Genomic DNA, 22,689 nt, shown 5'->3' on the forward strand with positions numbered 1-22,689 from the left:
CTACAGGGTTATAAACACAAAATCAAATAGGGGTAATGCAGGAGTAGGTTTAATAATGAATAGGAAAATAGGAATGCGGGTAAGCTACTACAAACAGCATAGTGAACGCATTATTGTGGCCAAGATAGACACAAAGCCCATGCCTACTACAGTAGTACAAGTTTATATGCCAACTAGCTCTGCAGATGATGAAGAAATTGATGAAATGTATGACGAGATAAAAGAAATTATTCAGGTAGTGAAGGGAGACGAAAATTTAACAGTCATGGGTGACTGGAATTCGAGTGTAGGAAAAGGGAGAGAAGGAAACATAGTAGGTGAATATGGATTGGGGGACAGAAATGAAAGAGGAAGCCGCCTTGTAGAATTTTGCACAGAGCATAACTTAATCATAGCTAACACTTGGTTCAAGAATCATAAAAGAAGGTTGTATACCTGGAAGAATCCTGGAGATACTAAAAGGTATCAGATAGATTATATAATGGTAAGACAGAGATTTAGGAACCAGGTTTTAAATTGTAAGATATTTCCAGGGGCAGATGTGGACTCTGACCACAATCTATTGGTTATGACCTGTAGATTAAAACTGAAGAAACTGCAAAAAGGTGGGAATTTAAGGAGATGGGACCTGGGACCTGGATAAACTAAAAGAACCAGAGGTTGTACAGAGATTCAGGGAGAGCATAAGGGAGCAATTGACAGGAATGGGGGAAATAAATACAGTAGAAGAAGAATGGGTAGCTTTGAGGGATGAAGTAGTGAAGGCAGCAGAGGATCAAGTAGGTAAAAAGACGAGGGCTAGTAGAAATCCTTGGGTAACAGAAGAAATATTGAATTTAATTGATGAAAGGAGAAAATATAAAAATGCAGTAAGTGAAACAGGCAAAAAGGAATACAAACGTCTCAAAAATGAGATCGACAGGAAGTGCAAAATGGCTAAGCAGGGATGGCTAGAGGACAAATGTAAGGATGTAGAGGCCTATCTCACTAGGGGTAAGATAGATACCGCCTACAGGAAAATTAGAGAGACCTTTGGAGATAAGAGAACGACTTGTATGAATATCAAGAGCTCAGATGGAAACCCAGTTCTAAGCAAAGAAGGGAAAGCAGAAAGGTGGAAGGAGTATATAGAGGGTCTATACAAGGGCGATGTACTTGAGGACAATATTATGGAAATGGAAGAGGATGTAGATGAAGATGAAATGGGAGATATGATACTGCGTGAAGAGTTTGACAGAGCACTGAAAGACCTGAGTCGAAACAAGGCCCCCGGAGTAGACAATATTCCATTGGAACTACTGACGGCCGTGGGAGAGCCAGTCCTGACAAAACTCTACCATCTGGTGAGCAAGATGTATGAAACAGGCGAAATACCCTCAGACTTCAAGAAGAATATAATAATTCCAATCCCAAAGAAAGCAGGTGTTGACAGATGTGAAAATTACCGAACTATCAGCTTAATAAGTCACAGCTGCAAAATACTAACACGAATTCTTTACAGACGAATGGAAAAACCAGTAGAAGCCAACCTCGGGGAAGATCAGTTTGGATTCCGTAGAAACACTAGAACACGTGAGGCAATACTGACCTTACGACTTATCTTAGAAGAAAGATTAAGGAAAGGCAAACCTATGTTTCTAGCATTTGTAGACTTAGAGAAAGCTTTTGACAATGTTGACTGGAATACTCTCTTTCAAATTCTGAAGGTGGCAGGGGTAAAATACAGGGAGCGAAAGGCTATTTACAATTTGTACAGAAACCAGATGGCAGTTATAAGAATCGAGGGGCATGAAAGGGAAGCAGTGGTTGGGAAGGGAGTGAGACAGGGCTGTAGCCTCTCCCCGATGTTGTTCAATCTGTATATTGAGCAAGCAGTAAAGGAAACAAAAGAAAAATTCGGAGTAGGTATTAAAATTCATGGAGAAGAAATAAAAACTTTGAGGTTCGCCGATGACATTGTAATTCTGTCAGAGACAGCAAAGGACTTGGAAGAGCAGTTGAATGGAATGGACAGTGTCTTGAAAGGAGGATATAAGATGAACATCAATAAAAGCAAAACAAGGATAATGGAATGTAGCCGAATTAAGTCGGGTGATGCTGAGGGAATTAGATTACGAAATGAGGCACTTAAAGTAGTAAAGGAGTTTTGCTATTTGGGGAGCAAAATAACTGATGATGGTCGAAGTAGAGAGGATATAAAATGTAGGCTGGCAATGGCAAGGAAAGCGTTTCTGAAGAAGAGAAATGTCGTTTGTTGTTAGCAATATTAGCTTATTCCCAAGAGTTAGCAGCTTTCACTCAGTTAATACTAGGCAGAAATCAAATCTGCATGTGGAATGCACTTCCTTGACTCTTGTGCAGAAAGGAGTGCAGTATTCTGCTGCATCCATTTTCAATAAGCTACCACAAGAACTCAAAAATCTTAGCAGTAGCCCAAACGCTTTTAAGTCGAAACTGAAGAGTTTCCTCATGGCTCACTCCTTCTACTCTGTCGAGGAGCTCCTGGAAGAGCTAAAAAATTAAGCAAATTCCAGTGTTACATTCTTGATTTTCTTTATTTAAACTAACGACGTGTCGCCTGAATATGTTTCTTATATTTCATTTTATCTGTTTCTACAATCGTGTTGTAATTTGATGTATTGATTCGTTCCATGACCATGGAGACTTCTCCTTAATGTGGTCCCACGGAACAATAAATTAATAAATAAAGGAAGTGCTCCATTGCAGCGAGGCCCTGGACATGCGGAATATTTGTGTATAAGGAAGTGGCATTAATGGTTACAAGGATGATTTCCGGGGGTAACAGATTGGGTAAGGATTCCAGGCATTCGAGAAAGTGGTTGATGTCTTTGATGAAGGAAGGGAGACTGCATGTAATGGGTTGAAGGTGTTGATCTACGTAGACAGAGATACGTTCTGTGGGGGCTTGGTAACCAGCTACAATGGGGCGGCCGGGATGATTGGGTTTGTGAATTTTAGGAAGTAGGAAGTAGGTAGAAGGTAGGGGTGCGGGGTGTCGGTGGGGTCAGGAGGTTGATGGAGTCAGGTGAAAGGTTTTGTAGGGGGCCTAAGGTTCTGAGGATTCCTTGAAGCTCCGCCTGGACGTCAGGAATGGGATTACCTTGGCAAACTTTGTATGTAGTGTTGTCTGAAAGCTGACGCAGTCCTTCAGCCACACACTCCCGATGATCAAGTACCACGGTCGTGGAACCCTTGTCCGCCGGAAGAATGACGATGGATCGGTCAGCCTTCAGATCACGGATAGCCTGGGCTTCAGCTGTGATGATGTTGGGAATAGAATTAAGGTTTTTCAAGAAGGATTGAGAGGCAATGCTGGAAGTGAGAAATTCCTGGAAGGTTTGGAGAGGGTGATTTTGAGGAAGAGGAGGTGGGTCCCGCTGTGACGGAGGACTGAACTGTTCCAGGCAGGGTTCAATTTGGATAGTGTCTTGGGGAGTTGGATCATTAGGAGTAGGATCAGGGTTATTTTTCTTTGTGGCAAAGTGATATTTCCAGCAGAGAGTACGAGTGTAGGACAGTAAATCTTTGACGAGGGCTGTTTGGTTGAATCTGGGAGTAGGGCTGAAGGTGAGGCCTTTGGATAGGACAGAGGTTTCGGATTAGGAGAGAGGTTTGGAGGAAAGGTTAACTACTGAATTGGGGTGTTGTGGTTCCAGATAGTATTGATTAGAATTTTGAGGTTTTGGGTGGAGTGGAGCTGGAGGTGGGAGATTGAGTAGATGGGAGAGACTGGGTTTGTGTACAGTGAGAGGAGGTTGAGGTTTGCTGGAAAGGTTGGAGAGGGTGAGTGAGTTGCCTTTCCGGAGGTGGGAAACCATAAGATTGGATAGTTTTTTGAGGTGGAGTCCTGAATCCCTGAACCATTACACCAACAACCTGAAAACAGCTTTCGCATCCCGCAACTACCCTCCCGACCTGGTACAGAAGCAAATAACCAGAGCCACTTCCTCATCCCCCCAAACCCAGAACCTCCCACAGAAGAATCCCAAAAGTACCCCACTTGTGACAGGATACTTTCCGGGACTGGATCAGACTCTGAATGTGGCTCTCCAGCAGGGATACGACTTCCTCAAATCCTGCCCTGAAATGAGATTTATCCTTCATGAAATCCTCCCCACTCCACCAAGAGTGTCTTTCCACCGTCCACCTAACCTTCGTAACCTCTTGGTTCATCCCTATGAAATCCCCAAACCACCTTCCCTACCCTCTGGCTCCTACCCTTGTAACCACCTCCGATGTAAAACCTGTCCCATGCACCCTCCCACCACCACCTACTCCAGTCCTGTAACCCGGAAGGTGTACACGATCAAAGGCAGAGTCACGTGTGACAGCACCCATGTGATTTACCAACTGCCCTGTGAAGCTTTCTATGTGGGAATGACCAGCAACAAACTGTCCATTCGCATGAACGGACACAGGCAGACAGTGTTTGTTGGTAATGAGGATCACCATGTGGCTAAACATGCCTCGGTGCACGGCCAGCACATCTTGGCACAGTGTTACACCGTCCAGGTTATCTGGATACTTCCCACTGACACCAACCTATCAGAACTCCGGAGATGGGAACTTGCCCTTCAATATATCCTCTCTTTCCGTTACCCACCAGGCTTCAACCTCCGCTAATTTCAAGTTGCCGCCGCTCATACCTCACCTGTCATTCAATAACATCTTTGCCTCTGTACTTCCGCTTCGACTGACATCTCTACCCAAACTCTTTGCCTTTACATATGTCTGCTTGTGTCTGTTATGTGCAGATGGATATGTGTGTGTGTGCGAGTGTATACCTGTCCCTTTTTCCCACCAAGGTAAGTCTTTCCGCTCTCGGGAGTGGAATGACTCCTTACCCTCTCCCTTAAAACCCACAACCTTTTGTCTTTCCCTCTCCTTCCCTGTTTCCTGATGAAGCAACCGTGGGTTGCGAAAGCTTGAAATTTGTGTGTGTGTGTGTGTGTGTGTGTGTTTGTGTTTGTGTTTGTGTTTGTTATTGTTTCTATCAACGTACCAAGATTCTGTAACTTACCAAACAAAAGCGTTGGTACGTTGATAGAAACAATAACAATAACACACACACACACACACACACACACACACACACACACACAATATAACTTCTGCACAATTTCAGTGCAGTAATGTGTTCATTGTAAATAAGTATTATAGTAGTTGTATTACACGTTGATTACCTTATAAATAAATAAATAAACAGTTTTCATTTTAAATTCAGTGCATTAGTTTTTGTAAAATGATTCTTTGATATAGTGTTCACTAAAAAATAACGATCATTCCACTTAGGACCTGTGGAATGGTACATTAGCTTATTTGTTTGAGTTGTAAATATTTGTCGTGTATTATTGTTTTTCTGACATGTTCTACATCCTGGAGGACCTCCTCACTACGGATCAATTGGAATGAAAGTAAATCTAATCTAAACCAGAATATTTTTGCAGTGATCAAGAGGAAGGAGAGGATGTTCGAAAAAGTGTCCCCCTTCTGTATCCATAAGGGCTTGCTTGGTACCTTCAAATCTATCAAGCAATGGTTCTTTGCTGGTGGGGACTGACAGGGCAAAGCAAGTGGAAGGACTTAGGAAGTCACAGAAACTAGATGACTAAAGCATAATTTTTGAGTTACATAACACCCTTAACTCCAGCAAGGGTACGGCCACATATTGCGACATTATGGACGTGGGTGTAACAGAGCCGAAGAAAGAAGAATGGGTATCACAAGGGATAGGGAATATGGAGCAAAGCACACACAGGAATAATGGAGAAACTGAGAAGACAGCCACCGTCTTTGTGACCTTCAATTCTTCAGTGTTGCCCGAACACACAATGGCAGACCAGTCTTCAAAAATAATGTCAGTAAAATGGAAATGACACGTCTTCAAAGTAGCAGCAGCCATCATAAAATCATTAAAATCTAAGTATTTCAGTGGTTATGATAACATACCAACGAAGTTAATCAAAGAGTGCTAATGCAAGTTGAGTTCTATTTTAAGTTATTTGTGTACTCAATCTCTTATCAGTGGAACATTTCCAGACTGGCTAAAATATGCTAAAGCTAAGCCTGTTTACAAGGGCGATAAAGAGATACCATCAAACTATTGAACAACTTAACTTTCGCTGGCTTTGTCAAAAGGATTTGAAAAGATTGTGTTCAAGCGTCTCCTTAAGCATCTGACTGCAAATAATATATTGTCCAAGTCACAATTTGGATTTCATAAGGGTCCTGATATGGAGAAAGCTATTCACACATACAGTTAGAATGTACTTAATTCATTAGATAATAAATTAGAGGCTACTGGCATTTTCTGTGACCTGTCAAAAGCCTTTGACTGTGTGAACTACAACAGTCTCTTAAGTAAATTAGAATATTATGGTGTCACTGGCAATGCTGTGAAGTGGTTTGAGTCTTATCTATCTAACAGGAAAGAAGGGTGGTGTTGTGAAATACCTGTGCCATAAGCAGTGTCTTCATCTGATTGGGAATTAATTACATATGGTGTTCCTCAAGGTTCCATCTTGGGTCCATTGCTTTATCTTATGTACATTAGTGACCTCTCGTCTGTTACATTGCCAGATGCTAAATTTGTTTTGTTTGCTGATGACAAACATTGTAATAAGTAGCAAGTCAAGTACAGATTTAGATATAGTTGCTAATCAAATTTTTATTGACATTAATAAATGGTTCAAAGCTAATTCACTGTCGTGAAACTTTGAGAAAACCCACTATATGCCATTCAGAAGCTGGAAGAGATTGCCTTTCAGCATGTGTATAACAGATGAAGATATGTAGTTCAAAGAGGTTGACAGTGTTAAATTTCTGAGATTACAACTCAATAATAAATTCAGTTGGGAAGTGCATACCACAGAATTGCTTAAGCACCTAAACAAGTCAGTAAACAAGTCTGTATTTGCAGTGAGAATGATTTCAGATATAGGAGATACAAATATAAAAACAACTTTCATACTTTGCTTACTTTCAGTCTATTGTGTCATACGGGATAATATTATGGGGTAACTCATCAAACTGAGCAAAAGTTTTTAGGGTGCAAAAGCATGTGATAAGAATTGTTTGTGGTGTAAATTCAAGAACATCATGTAGAAACCTGTTCAAGGAACTTTGTATTCTAACCACTGCTTCTCAATATATTTATTCCTTTGTGAAATTTGTTGCAAGTAACATATCTTTATTTCCAACCAATAGCTCAATACATAGGATCAATACTGGGAATAAAAACAATCTACATAAAGACCTAAAATCACTTACCTTGGTCCAAAAAGGGGACCAATATTCGGGAACACAGATTCTCAATAAATTGCCAGCAAGAATGAAAAACTTGGTTTCAGATAAAGCATGGTTTAAACAGTGTTTGAAAGACTTTTTGATAGGCAACTCCTCCTGTTCCATAGATGAATATCTTAACAGAGACTGTTAAACCAGCTTAAGTAAAACTGTCTGTTAGACTTCAGTTTTGACATCACTTGGTCACAACAGTCAAGATTAGGTATTGATTTGTGATAAATTTATTAATAGTGCATAACAATGTTTCATTCTGACAGCATGTAATTCTGTAAATATTAGCTATTCCAGTTTAGAGCATTGTATTCACGTATTTTGACAATCTCCTGACAAATGATCTGGGTGGTAAGTATTATATTCAAATGTTTTATGTTTTTATGTTAAACTTTCTGACATGTTCCTCACACGTAAGAATCATCTCATTTTTTGGGTCTGTGGAATGAAAACTAAATATAAGCTAATCTAAGAGTTTCTTTGACCTGGGGTTGGGTCTTATGTATCTAACCCTGTTCGGTGCTACAAATACAAGCATTTTGACCATATAACGCTGAGTTGCAAGCAATACTCCTGCAACTAGATTTATATTGTGCTCCAAAATCTTGTAATATCTCAGAAATTCATAAAAGATTAGATAAATAAAAGTAGCACAAGTTCCTCTGCAAATAGCCAACCAAATACTACAATTGAACAGAACTGACATGCTTAGGAGGTACGACATAAAATACCTCAATGCAGGTATACATGTACATGGTTTGATGAGGAATGTGCTGAAGCTTCTGTTAATGGAAAGATAATAAGAATGAAATTCCTACAAAATCCCGATAATAAAAACAAATCCTCCTTAACCCAAAACCATAAAGCTTGTTTCTCTGCCATAAAAAGAAAATGGAATTTCAGTTAAGGAAATTTTGAAAAGGAGAGATGATTAGAGTTTAGTGTTCTCTCGATAATGTCATTAGGGACAGTTCTCAAGCTTGGATAGGAGAAGGAAATTGGCTGTGTCCTTTTCAAAGGAACCATCATGGCATTCAGCTTAAGCAATTTAGGAAAACCATGGAAAATGAAAATTTGGATGGCTGCTCGTGGAGTTGAACAGCTATCCTTCAAAATGCAAGAGCAGTGTCTTACCACTGCACTACCTTGATCAGTGGGAAGTTCTGAATAAAATAGGAAATGGCAAGACAGACAGACACAAGGGCATCTTTCTGAGCATGTAAAAGCTGCATAAATGGAAAAAAAAAGATTAGTACAATTAGAAACTGGAAACTATTAATGGGACTTAAACATACGAAAGACAGATAGAAATGCTAGTTTGAAGAACTATTAATAAAGTAGTGGTACTAACACAAGCAATAGCGATACAGTTTCGAACTGCAGAAATACTACTTGAGGAATCCTCTGCAAGAAGTGAAAGTAAGTATACAGTTGCTAGAAAGGTATGACACATCTGACAGCTGATATTTGGAAAATGAGGGTTTACCTTTACTTGGAAAACTTAATAATCTGAGTGTCCAGTGTAATGAGGGTCCTGAAAGCTGCAATCAGATAAGGTTAAATGAAAGTTGGGAAGATGATAAAATTCCAGAGGACAGGGTAGATGTTTGACTAACCCAAAATACACTGTTGGAAAGAAAAAGTTAGTACACCCTTTTAGAGGTTTCAAATTCACTCAAGATCCATTGTTGCAACAGTGCACATGGAGTACATGAAATTATAACACTTATAGATCAATAGCACAAGTGGTTCTGAGGCACCAGGTATTGACCCATGCTGAAACACCCTTTTTAGTACCTGGTGTAGTCTACATGGGTGTCAATGCAGGCCGGTACCACAACCATATCTATTCCAGATTTAAGTATGGTATTTCTAAAGGACAGAGGGAAGAGGATGGACACAAATCCAGGAACAACATGTACAAGGAACTCATGAGTAGTTATAGAACATACATGCTGCTACTTACACTTGACAGTATTGACAATGATGGTAGCACTCCCTCCAATCTTGTTTCTGACACCACTTGTAGAGACCTGGGGTGTGGGCACTAGAGGAGCCATTCTTCTTGTTTGTCAGGATAACATTTGCCTCTCCCATCTGGGTATTGTGGGTGCAGTGGGCTGCTTAAAAACTCTATTGTTGCAACAAGCTATAGGGGAGATACAGGTGCACACTCTTGTCTGGTAACACTGCCTGGAATCAATCCATGGCATCTTCATGTCAGTGTGCCAGTGGTGGACATGCCTGAAGGTCATGCACATTGTGGGAGGCAGCATGCTTACACAGTGCTTAGTAGCACCAGTTTAAGCTAGTGCAGTATTCTTGTTACAGGCCGACGCAACTGTGCTTAGCACAGCCAGCTGTGGCCGTGCGAAGGTAGCAGTATGAAGGTGGGCGGCACAATGTCCTGAAACTCCGGACCTTGGTTTACAAATGGCAGGATGATGAGGATGATGATGATGATGATGATGATGATGACGACAGCTGTCCAACATATGCTGGAGTTTACAGCTGCACAGCAGCCATCTAGTTATGGTCGCCACATTGAATCTGTCTTGTGGCTTCATCAGTGGGTATAAATAATGCCCTGATGATTGACTGTCTGGTGGTGGAGGAATGCATCACCAACTGGCATAATGTGTGGGGCACATTGCAGGTCAGCTGTGTCATCAGCTCCATGACTTCAGGGCGGTAATTGGAATACCATGTCCCAAATTTGCTTGTCCCTGCAGTTCTCTATGTCTATACCACAACACTTTCCACTATACTGTGTATACAGAATAAGTAAAAATTTTTAAATTGCTGCACCAATGTTAGCACTGAATAGGGGATCATGGAGGAATTTTATAAGGGGGACTATGCTCCAGACTGAACGCTGAAAGGCATAATCGGTCTTAGATGATGATGATGATGATCCTTTGTTGTAATTACAGTAGCTAACAGCGTAATTCTTTTAAATTGTGTAGTCTAACTTGCTATGGCTTATCAGCAATGGTTATGGCTGCTACTGCTACTGGTTTAGAGCCATTCTGGTTGAATTTTTCCAGTTGATTGCATGATAGTTCCCAGTGTCCCAGCGATATGCCATGTTTGCAGTGACATGCTTTAAAGATATGGTAGGTAATAGTTAATTAGTGAGGAGAATTAGATGTGGTAGTTCCACAGTTGTCTTAATCCACCATGCTTTTAATCTCATTTGTTCAGGTTCTTCAGCCCCCCTCCCCTACCCACCTGTGTTTCCCCCTTGCACACGAGAAATATCAAAATACAGCTTTGAACATTTCTACTGTGTGCATATTGTAGCTACACCACATGTACAAAATCTGTGCATGTATGAGGAGCCTCGCACAGGTTGTTGCACCTGACAGCAGCCTCTCACCGACCTTAGCAAAACTTCTTGCCATGCTACATATTGCCATTTAGACTGTTTTGCTTGAGTGGGAATAAGAACATTATTTCTTGTATCACTTGTTAATTATTACAGTACTTGCAGTATGTAAACAAATTAGGAGAATAAGCAGAAAATTAAAAATTGCAGATCCAGGGCTGTATTATTGAGTTCTCATTGCACAGAAAGTTGGGGCACTGATAGATGTATAAGCAGCTTTAGGCATGCCCCAGAGAAGTATGTTGGAACCCTTGCTGTTAATGTTGTACGTTAATGACCTGGCAGAAAATATTAATAGTAACCTCAGACTTTTTGTTGCTGATGTGGTTATCTGTAAAGAAGTACTGTCTGAGAAAATTTGCACAAATATGGTATGCAGTCATATATTGAGAAGATTTCAAAGTGGTGCATAGATGAACAACTTGCTTTAAAAGTTCAGGAATGTAAACTTTTGCACTTCACTAAATGCAAAACTGTAATATCCTGTTAGTAAAATATCACTGAGTCACAATGGGAATCGGTCAACCCATACAACTTGAAGAAATATGAAATGGAATTTTCATATGGGTTCAGTTGTGGAGGAAGCAGGTGCCAGACTTCGGTTTGTTGGTAGGATACTGAGAAAATGCAGTCAGTCTAGAAAGGGGATTGCTCAGGAAACAATTGTGAAAATCACCTTAGAATACTGCTCAAGTGTATATGGGACCCATACCAAAAAACACAAATGGTCAGAGGTTTCTTAGACCCAGGGGACAGAATCAAAGGTACACTGTAAAGCCAGAAGTGGCAAAGGCTTGAAGATGGATGCCAACTATCCCATGAGAGCCTACCTGCAGTTTCAAGAACCAGCAGAGCACGTGTGGAATCTAGAAATATACAGCAACCCATTACATCTCACTCCCGTAAAGACAGTGAAATCAAGATTAAACTAATGATGGCACACACAGATACATATAAGCAAACATTTTTCCCATTCTCCCAATGTGAATGGAACTAGAAGAAACCGTAATAAGAAAGTTGTTCAATAAGTAATGGCCCACATTTTTCTCTCATACATCAGTATGTCTTGTCCCTGTCCTCTTTTTCTACATAGTCTCCATCATGTTCTATGGCCGTACACCAACATTGTGGAAGAGCATGTATTCACTGCTGGTAAAAGCTCTTGCCCTGTAGGTGTAGCCTTGTTTTCACTGCATGTCCCCTGTAATGATCAGTGACAGAAAGGTCTCTCTGTTGATCTCAAAACACTCCAATAATTCAGATCAAGTGGCCTTTCTTTGAATCTTGTGGTCCACTGTGAGCATTCATGGAACCCTTCATTAGCACATCTCTGAATATCTGAGTGTCTTGATCATTCCAGATGCACTTCCAATGCTGACCGACAACTGTAGAGCCAATTGTCGAGTTTTGATGGGCCACTTGGCATGAATAATGGCATCCGCACGATTCAGCATGTCTGGAGCATTGGCTGTGACAGGATGATCTGAGCATGGCTGATCAAGGAGCTCTGTTTCAGCATTTCCTGAGGCTGTAACTTTATTTACCCATCACCCAACTGTACTCCTATGAACTGCAGCATCACCATACACTGCACACAAATGTTTATGGATTTTCACAACGCTTTCTTTTTCTGCACACTAGAATTCAATAACAGCACACTGCTTGTAATGTGAGTCGTATGTAGATGCTATTTTGACACTGTACTATGGCTCTGCCATGTGCCAAACAGTTCAAAACTTCAGTGTCGCACAGAACAAACATCAAATGTGCAGCAACAACAAGAACGTCTATGTATATTAATGATTTTTTTTAAAAATGTGGGGCGTTACTTATTGAACGACACTCATACATTGTACGGCTGGAAGTACTCTCTCCATGTCCTTCACAGGTTGCGGTTGCAACATCATACTGATAAGTGGGCTCATGCTGTCAAGTTCTGTTTAAATTTTGACTCAATTTTGTAATCACTGAAATAACATTATATACCCTCTCAACCTGTGATGTTTGTTTCTGTTTCTTCCTCCCTCTGTTGGTGCTTCACTTTTTTTTTGTCAGGCTGAATATGAATGAAACACACACAATAGTGTTGCACATTGAGTAACTCTTCTTTGGAGTAGATGGAGTTGTTGAGCAGATATGATTTGAATTTGGATTCCAGTTAATCTGACAGCTATTGTTATACACTGAATGCACTACTTGTTAGGATTTACAAGTTTGTGCATCATGTATGCAGTTTTTGTATCACAATTTGATCTTTGATTCTGTGGATTCCAGTTTATGCTGAAAATGTATTTTTTAACTGAATTGTTTTCTTGATTCACTTACAAAGGTTTTTGATTCTTGATATTTGTTCTGGAAAGTTTGATGGTAGTCATACACATATTCAGTAGTAGCTATCATCTGTAGTAACTGAATAAATGAGTGCGATTTCTTCCAGGTAATAAGTGGGATGAATCATCAAGTTCGGAGGATGAGAAAACCACAAGCAGTATGGAAATCGGTAAGTTATGTATTCTGTATATTTTTGTAAGTGAATGAAAATATTTGTTAAAAAATATTTAACTGCTTTGGGAAGATTGTAACTGGTACATATTGTTAAAACATACCTGTTTTCAGTGTCAGTCTGTAGTTGGTGTACATCTCTGATAAATCTGACTTTGAGTTTGGATTTTGCTTAAAAGCAGAAGCTGTAGTCACAAAGGAGACAGACATAATATACAATGATTTTCTTATAAGTGATTGGTGCACTGTTGTCATCTGTTAGTATACTGCAGTTTTCACTTAATCGTGTTTTGGTGACAGTACATAGTAAGCGGAATGTATTACAAGAGAGTACATAATTAAGACAAAAACTCCAGCTATCTAAATTAAAGAGCCATCATGTTAGAAACAAACTTTATTTCTTTACTGTGGTTTCTATTTTGCATCTTCCTTTAAACATTGTTCCATGGAAACTTATCAAAGGTGCTTCTCAAAACTGCACAGCAACACTCTGCCTAAAAGTTAAGGTATTTCTCACTTTCTCTCCACATGTTAATACAGTAAGGTTCTTCATCAATTTAAGTTCTGTTAAGTGTCCCTGAAACAATACATCCAGTTACCAGGGTTAGTTGCTTGGAATATTCACAATAACCCCTTGCGGGTCAGGGGGTAAGAATAGGCCCGAGGTATTCGTGCCTGTCAAAAGAGTCCCCCTGTAGAGTTTGACCTCCATTTTTCAAAATGTTCCTGAAGAGCGAGCCAATTGGGGAAAGGTGTCTTACATGGTGCACCGTGTCCATCATGCGCTGAGACCTATCGCATCCTTCATTGACGTGGATCTGCACTTCTGTTCATTCTCCAACTGTTGTTCGAGGTCTCCCTCCTGGGTGCGTATTTTTCCATCAACTGTGTAGTATCGTTTTCTACGCTGACGATGATAATGGACTTGTTTGCTTGGTTACACCTGATACCCAGCATGCTAGCCAGTCCGTTGTGGTGGGGCTGCCATGTGCCATGTTGTTTGTGCCCCCTGACCACACAGGGATCACTCTGCTGATGCCTGCGCCATTGACTCCCCATGTATGCCAAGGGGTAGGTGCCCATCCCCCTGGGGCATTGGGACTTACCTTGTATGTTTGAGAGCTGATGAGGAATCTTTCACGACGATGAAGCCTCAGTTCTTTGTTCAGCATTTAGAGGGCAAGTTTTGGGAGGTGGAGGGATTGTCCGAAATGAGATCTGGGTCAGTCTTGATCAAAACAACATTCTCTGCCCAGTCACAGACGTTGCTCGCTTGTGAAAAGCTGGCGGATGTTTCTGTAACCATCATGTCCCATAAGAGCTTAAGTATGGTTCATTGTATCACATTTCACAGGGACCATCTTTTGCAGTCTGATGATGAGCTGTGCTCCAGTTTAGAACGGTGAGGTGTACAGTTTGTCCGACATGTCCACCAGGGTCCGAGGGATAATCAGGTTGCCACCGGTGCCTTCATCTTCGCCTTCGAGGGTGATAGATTGCCCAAGGAGGTCAAGGTGATGGTCTACCACTGTAATGTAAAGCCCTATATCTCTCCCCCCGATGCAGTGCTTTAAGTGCTGGAAGTTTGGCCATATGTCTTCCTGCTGTACTTCCAGCGTCACATGTCGAGATTGCGGACACCCATCACATCCCAATACTCCATGTGCCTCGCCTCCCATCTCTGTCCGCTGCGGAGAGCGCCATTTGCCTTGCTCGCCAGACTGCAGGATTCTCCTGAAAAAAAGGAAAATCGTGAAGTACAAGACCCTGGACCAACTGACCTACATTGAGGCTATGACAAAATTTGAACACCTGCATCCTGTATGTATGACATTGTCTTATGCCACCGCTACAACAGTTCTGGCACCATCAGCTCCGCTATCTCCCGTCACCTCTCAGAGCCGGAAGACTACACCTGCCCCCTTGATGGTGGGGGCCACTTCCCTCCCTGTTGCTCCCGCACCACAAGCTTGGGGAGCAACACCTACCCCCAACCATCGGGGATGTCCATCCCCACTTCTAAGCCACAGAAGTATAAGTCTTCTTCAGCTTCTCTCACTAGGAAGGGGTCCCTTGGGTCACTCCCTTCCCAGGTTTCTGCTAGTGGGAAAGATGACACCCACCAGTGGCTGAAGAGCTCAAAAGCTGCTGGTCGTAGGGCTTCACGTTCATCCTCAGTCCCGGAGACTGAGCCAGTGAAATCCTCCCAGCCAGGGAAACCCAAGGAACAACGAAAGAAATCCAAAAAGAAGGCCTCTAAGACCAAGGAAATTGCGGTGGCACCCACACCACCGCTACCAACAAGCTCTGCGTCAGAGGATGGGGTGGAGATTCTGGCGTCTGCTGAGGACCTAGATCTCGCCAGACCCTCAGACACAATGGATATAGACTGCTCAGGCAAAAAGTCGGTAGCAGCAGGTGACCTCGAGGTGTAAACTGCCTCAGGGAATGTCCCATGTCTTCCCAGTCTCACGATGTCATTCTCCAGTGGAATTGCCGCAATTTTTTCCACCCTCTGACTGAGCTACAGCAACTGTTAAGCTTTACACCTGCTATCTTCATTGCCCTTCAGGAAACCTGGTTCCCGGCAATGCGGACCCCTGCCCTCCGTGGCTATAAGGGATATTACAGGAACTGTAGCGACTATAATTGATTGTCAGGTGGAGTTTGCTTTTATGTCCTAAACTCAGTATGTAGTGACACTGTGCCCCTTCAAACCCCTCTTGATGCTGTGGCTGTCAGGGTAAGTATGACGCAGGAAATAACTTTATGCAATGTATTCTTCTTCCAGATGGGTCAGTACCCTTGAATGTATTAGCTGCAGATATTGACCAACTCCCTAACCCTTTCCTACTTTTGGGAGATTTTAACACCCATAACCCCTTGTGTGGTGGTACCAGTTTTTGCTCTCCAAGGCAGTGATGTAGAAACTTTACTGTCTCAGTTCGACCTCTGCCTCTTAAATACTAGGGCTGCCACATATTTCAGTTTGGCTCATTGTAGTTACTCAACCATTGATTTATCAATTTGCAGCCCAGGACTTCTCCCATCTATCCACCGGAGGGCACATCTACATCTACATCCATACTCCGCAAGCCACCTGACGGTGTGTGGCGGAGGGTAACATGATGACCTGTGTGGTAGTGACCACTTCCCCATCTTCCTCTCACTGCCCTGGTGTCATGCCCACAGATGCCTGCCCTGATGAGCTTTAAACAAGGTGGACTGGGAAATCCTCACCTCTGCTGTCACTGTTGAATCTCCCCCACACGGGATCATCGATGTGGTTGTTGAGCACGTAACTACAAAAATTGTTTCTGCAGCAGAAAATGCGATCCCTCGCTCTTCAGGGTGCCCCTGGCATAAGGCAGTCCCTCGGTGGTTGACGAAAGTCTCTGAGGCAATTAAGGAGCATAGACGAGCTCTACAGCGGCATAACTGACACCCTTCCCTGGAGCACCTCATAGCCTTTAAACGGCTCCGTGCCCGCATTCAGCAACTTAGCAAACGACGGCAGCAGGAGTGTTGGGAGAGATAAGTCTCCACCATTGAGTGCCTCATGTCAGCTTCCCAAGTCTGGGCAAAGATCGAACACATTTTAGGGTAGCAGACCCCAACGTGTGTTCCCAGTGTTACCATAAATGGTGTGTTATCTACCGATGCAAACGTGATTGCTGAGCACTTTGCTGAGCACTATGCTGGAGCCTCTGCATTGGAGAATTACCCCCAGCCTTTCGCACTCTCAAATGGCGGCAGGAAGGGAAAGTCCTCTCTTTCACTATACGCCACGGTGAATCTGATAACGCCCCATGTATGGAGTGGGAGCTCCTCAATGCCCTTGCACATTGCCCTGACATGGCTCCTGGGTCAGATGGGATCCACAGTCAGGTGATTAAACACCTCTCATCTGACTACAAGTGACATCTCATCATCTTCAACCAGATGTGGTGCGATGGAGTCTTTCCATTGCAATGGCAGGAGAGCACCATCATTCAAGTGCTCAAACCTGGGTGAAAACCCACTTCATGCGGATAGCTATCAGCCTCTCAGCCTCGCCAATGTTCTTTGTAAGCTGGTGGAATGTATGGTGTGTTGGCGGTTGGGTTGGGTCCTGGAGTCAGGTGGCCTACTGGCTCCATGCCAGGGCGGCTTCTGTCAGGATTGCTCTACCACTGATAATACTGTGTCCCTCAAGTCTGCCATCTGAACTGCCTTTTCCAGATGCCAACACATGGTGGCATACGACATGACCTGGTGACATCATATCTTTGCCACATTGTATGAGTGGGGTCTCCGGAGCCCACTCCCGATCTTTATCCAAAATTTCCTATCACTCCGTACTTTCCGGGTCCAAGTTGGTGCCTCCCATACTTCCTCCCATATCTAGGAGAATGGGGTCTCGCAGGGCTCTCTATTGAGTGTGTCTCTATTTTTAGTGACCGTTAATGGTCTATCAGCAGCTGTATGCAGATGACTTCTGCATTTCATATGGCTACTCCAGTACTGGTGTTGCTGAGTGTCACCTACAGGGAACCATCCGCATGGTGCAGTCATGGGCTGTAGCCCATGGCTTCCAGTTTTCTGCCATGAAGATGTGTATCATGCATTTCTGTCAATGCCGTGCTGTTCATCAGGAACCAACACTTTACCTTAATGATGATCCACTCAGTATAGTTGAGACCTATCAATTCTTAGGTTTGGTTTTCGATGCTAGTTTGACTTGGCTTCCACATCTCCGTCAGTTTAAATGGAAGTGTTGGCTGCACCTCAATACCCTCCGCTGCCTTAGCAACACCACCTGGGGTGCAGATCGCTCCATGCTGCTGCAGCTCTACAGAGCACTCATTCAATCCCGCCTTGACTGTGGGTGTGTTATTTATGGTTCAGCGGCACCCTCAGCATTGCGTTTGCTTGACCCATCGCACCATTGCGCAGTTAAGACTAGCGACAGGAGCGTTAAGGATGAGTCCGGTGACAAGTGTACTGGTGGAGGCTGGAGTCCCTCTATTGAAGATCAGACACGCACAACTGCTCGCCAGTTATGTTGCACACATTAATAGCTCTCCTGAACATACTAATTACAGTCTTCTTTTCCCAACCTCGGCGGTTCACCTCCCACATAGTCGGCCCAGGTCAGCGCTAACGATTGTGGTTCACGTGCGATTGCTTCTGTCTGAACTGGAGTCCTTGACTGTACCACCTCTCCTCAAGGTCAATTCACGTACACCTCCGTGGTGTAGCTGTAGACTGAAGCTTCGCCTGGACCTTTTACGTGGCCCTAAGGACTCTGTTAACATTGGAGCCCTCCACTGTCACTTGCTCTTGATTCTTGAAGTGTTCCGGGGCTCTGAAGTTTTTTACACTGGTGGCTCAATGGCTGATGGTAATGTTGGCTATGCCTTTGTCCACAGACGCCATATTGAACAGCATTCCTTGGCCGATGGCTGCAGTGTATTCACTGCAGAGCTGGTGGCCATATCTCATGCACTTCTGGATATCCGTTCATGCTCCAAGGAATCGTTTCTTCTGTGTACTGTCTCCTTGAGCAGCCTACTAGCTATCAATCAGTGCTACCCTCGCCATCCATCCAGGAGTCCATCCATGCCCTGGACCGGTCCCCTCATTCAGTGGTGTTTGTGTGGACCCCAGGACACGTCGGCATCCCTTTCAACGAAGCAGCCATTAAAATCCAGCATGTTATGTTCAGCTGTATGTTGTGCCATAGGGTGCTCTGCTTTGCTCTTGGCCACAGTTTGGCAATGGCCATTCAGCCTAGATTGTAGAGGATGGCCAAAATAAGAGGCCTCATGTCTTACAAACAACATACATATAATTCACTCATTTATTGTAAATTCAGAATACAGAGTAGTAAATTGTTATTATGAAAAAAATGTACTGTACATTCAGCAGATCAATAGTTCACAGGAGGTGCTGAAAATGTTCACCATAAACTTCGATACACAACTCAGCATCTCAACATGTTTCTGGAAACTTTTGCCAAGCCATTTGATATTATTTCTGCAATCACATTGTAAATGTTTGTTTTCAACTCTTCAATTCTATGCAGATTGTCACTGTAGACATTACCATTTAAATTATCCCACAAATAAAAATGACAGACAGGCAGTTGGTGCGATCTAGGAGGCTATAAACTTATGGAAACTGTATGTTCTTCTCTGAAAGCTACATGGACGTTTGACACTGAAACTCTTCAAGTATGCTGCATAGTGCTATCTTGCTGGAAAAATGTATACTGTTGTTCTCTGTCCAGTAACTGTGCTGTGAATGGTTGGAACAATTCCGTTACATACATTTGAGAGTTTGTGGTGGTGGTAAAGAAAGTGGGGTGTACAATCCATTGACCTGAAACTGCACACCTGTGGCCACTATGTAAAACTTTGTGCTATCTAGTACTTCATCTCAGCATGTTACTAAAAGGAGAATGAACAGTGTTTCATGTACTAAACTATTCTGTCAGATAGTGCCACACTGTAACTGTCAATTTCCATAACAAAACGAAAAGGCAGGAAAGATTCTTACTGCTAAAGATGGAACATTAATGTGCACAGGGAAGACTGCCACCTGTGCTTATGTCGGCAACAATTAAATTTTAATGTGCACAGCATACTGAGAGATTCATCATCTGCTTACCTCAGAGATTAAGATATTGAGCCTTGTGGTGTTTTGAGAGCTGTGTTTGCTCAACATAACTCACCAAAAGTGCCCTACACATTCTCACATAAAAAACTGAAAGTCACTGGATTTTTCATGGAGGGTTTGGGCTACAGGACAAAAGATGTGCTTGTAAATCACAAAATGCCACTTCTCCTGTCCTCATGTGAGGAGATCCATAATCTTTTCTAATCAGAGTCATGGCATATGTTGTAGAAGCTACCATTGGTGCATGTTGTGACTTAACCCAGCCACAGTTTTCTCAGTGTAAATGTGTTGTCTTAATACTGGAAATAAATTCATTTGTTTGTTGAGCAATCTACACTGCTTGACAAAAACAGTGATACATCGAGAAAACATAGTAAGATGTCATTGTCACTTTGTACACACACACACCACTGGTGGATATGTAAATGCTTATAGTTGCAGTTCTCTAGGACGGGTTGAATGGCCACCAGAGTACATTAGTATTCTTTATGTTTAGTGTTGTTACCAAGTCTGGTGAGGTGTATAAGGGGGGAACCAGTATGTTGAGTGAGCCCTGTGAAGAACACAGATATGCCATGCACTCATGTGAGGAAGCATTATAAGTACCTGACAGAGTTTGAAAGGGGTCTCATTGTGGGTCTCCATTTTGCCAGTTAGTCAAATCGTGCAATATCCAGATTTGTGGGGCATTCAGGTGTGATAGCCTGATGTTAGATTGCATGGGAACATGAGGGCACTCACACTTGTTGTCAAAGTTCTGGTCTACCACATCTGACCACCACAAGGGAGACTCATCATAATTGTGCACGGAGCACATTATAACACCTCCACATCTCCACCTGCCATCTGACAGCAAGTAATGGATTCCCTGCAAAAATTGTGTATCATCCCTCGGCATTCATCAAAGGGGGTGCAATGTCATACTGGTAAGTAGGCTCATAATGCCAAGTTATTTGTGAATTGGATTCAATTTTGTAATCATCCCAGTCACAACACATACCCTCTCAGCCTGTGAAGTTTCGTTTTGGCTCCTCCTCTCCTTGTGGGAGCTCCTGTTTTTTCGGTCAGGCAGTGTGTATAAAACTGTATTTACTTAGTGCCGTTTTTCTGGAAGTTTTCTGTTTATGCATAGATCATTGTTATTATGAAATGGACTAGTGCAGAACAATATTGATTGTAATAAAATAGTAGGAAATAGACACATAAAAAGAAACGTTAGTTGGGATGAAACTAATGTTGCAATTTTTCATCAGAGTACTTCACCCGAGGAAAAAGTACAGTGTAAAACCAATGGAAATTCTGTGTACTGTTTCCTAGAAGTTTTAAACAGCTGTTCTTCTGAAGGACTGACCAAAGAAATAATACAAGAAATAACATTACAGGACTATGTTACGCTAAATAGAAGTATTCAGCTTTACATTGTGCACTGAATGGCAGGTTAGGCAGGCAGCATTGGAACTGTTAATATATAACAGTCAGGTAGAATAATGTGTTATAGAAGAATTATCCCTCTCCTGTGTTTGTGGAATGTCTGAGATTGGATTGAACCAAGTTAATCACAGAAATATATTTGTGTGCATATTCAAATGGATTCTTGAAGTAAGTGATATTATTCATGGAGTTGGATGTGTACCCAAATGGGTACTTGCTGTAAGTGGAATTATTCATGAGATAAGGTGTGTACTTCACAATGAGAACATTCTGAATATGGAAGGAATGACAATGACTGAATCAGTCTATTGTTGTATTCTTGTGCTGTGTGTGAACAGTAGTGCACAGGTGCCCCCTGCTATAGCAAGAACAAACATGATGTACAGAACATAGTACTTTATAGAGCAACACATAAGATACAGATTGTGCATAGCACTGAAAACTTTGACTGGACAACAGTCATACAGCATAAAGAAAAGGTCTAGCACTCGTTAGCGATCGCTTAAATAATGCTGTTCTTTGGCGGATGACTAGAGTGCGCCAGGGTGGCTGACTGAGGTGGCCCATTCAAACGAGCCTGTGAACTGTGTGGATGTGCACTGTCTGAAATTGTGTATGTCCTGAGTGAAGATACATCACTGCCGCCCCCCTCCACACCCCACCCCTCCTCCAAGACTTAACAAAACATTAATATTAAAAAATCCTGAAGAAATATCACTTTATACTCCAGATAATCAGTTATAGTACTGTTTAGAATAAGGGGGTATCTTGATTTTCCTGACTCAACATTAGTTGATATAGCAAATCTCTCATCCATTTATGATAGCAAAGGTTTCATCTAGTTCTGGACCATATCAGAAACTGATAAACACAGGCCTTAATCTGTGACCCATGCAGGGATTAGCAACAGGGACACAGAGATCTTCATTGTCTTGGATGTACCCTATATCGTTCATAAGTATGGCCTCCAAAGATGAAATAATTATTCGTCAGGCTGAACAACAGTTCCAAAAACTAAACACTTGTTACTTGTTCTCTTGGTTCTTAAGTTGACTGTTCCAGTATTTGCAGTTGGTAAGTAGTTTCCCCTTCTTCTTTCATACTGTTACTTCTCTTTCTCAGTTTGAATTTGCCATTTAGTAACTTATATGCACCTTTCATATTTCTATTTTTTCATAAGATGAGAGTACTGTGTGATCTTTTGAACAGTCGAGAGGGAAATGTATGATACAGGGAAAGTATGTCAGGACCTTATTCTTGCTGCATTCTTCAGCTGACCATATACATACTTCAATCATTGTGGGTCATTACTGTTTGTATGAAGTTCATTTGTTAGAAAAGATAAGTCATTTGTGCTTTTGTGTTATGCTGTCCATTTTATGTCATTTTAG

General features: G+C 42.2%; 1 protein-coding gene across 1 annotated transcript in view; it reads left to right on the forward strand.

Annotated features, from left to right (window-relative positions):
- Window positions 1-22,689, forward strand: part of LOC124723110 (caspase activity and apoptosis inhibitor 1-like) — a 248,694-nt gene that overhangs the window by 172,214 nt on the left and 53,791 nt on the right. Inside the window, exon 5 of the mRNA XM_047248291.1 lies at window positions 13,143-13,205. Within this exon, the coding sequence (XP_047104247.1) occupies window positions 13,143-13,205 (63 nt within the window). The remainder of the gene's footprint in view (window positions 1-13,142; window positions 13,206-22,689) is intronic.

This window comes from Schistocerca piceifrons, chromosome X (assembly GCF_021461385.2).
Source record: "Schistocerca piceifrons isolate TAMUIC-IGC-003096 chromosome X, iqSchPice1.1, whole genome shotgun sequence".
NCBI lineage: Eukaryota > Metazoa > Arthropoda > Insecta > Orthoptera > Acrididae > Schistocerca > Schistocerca piceifrons.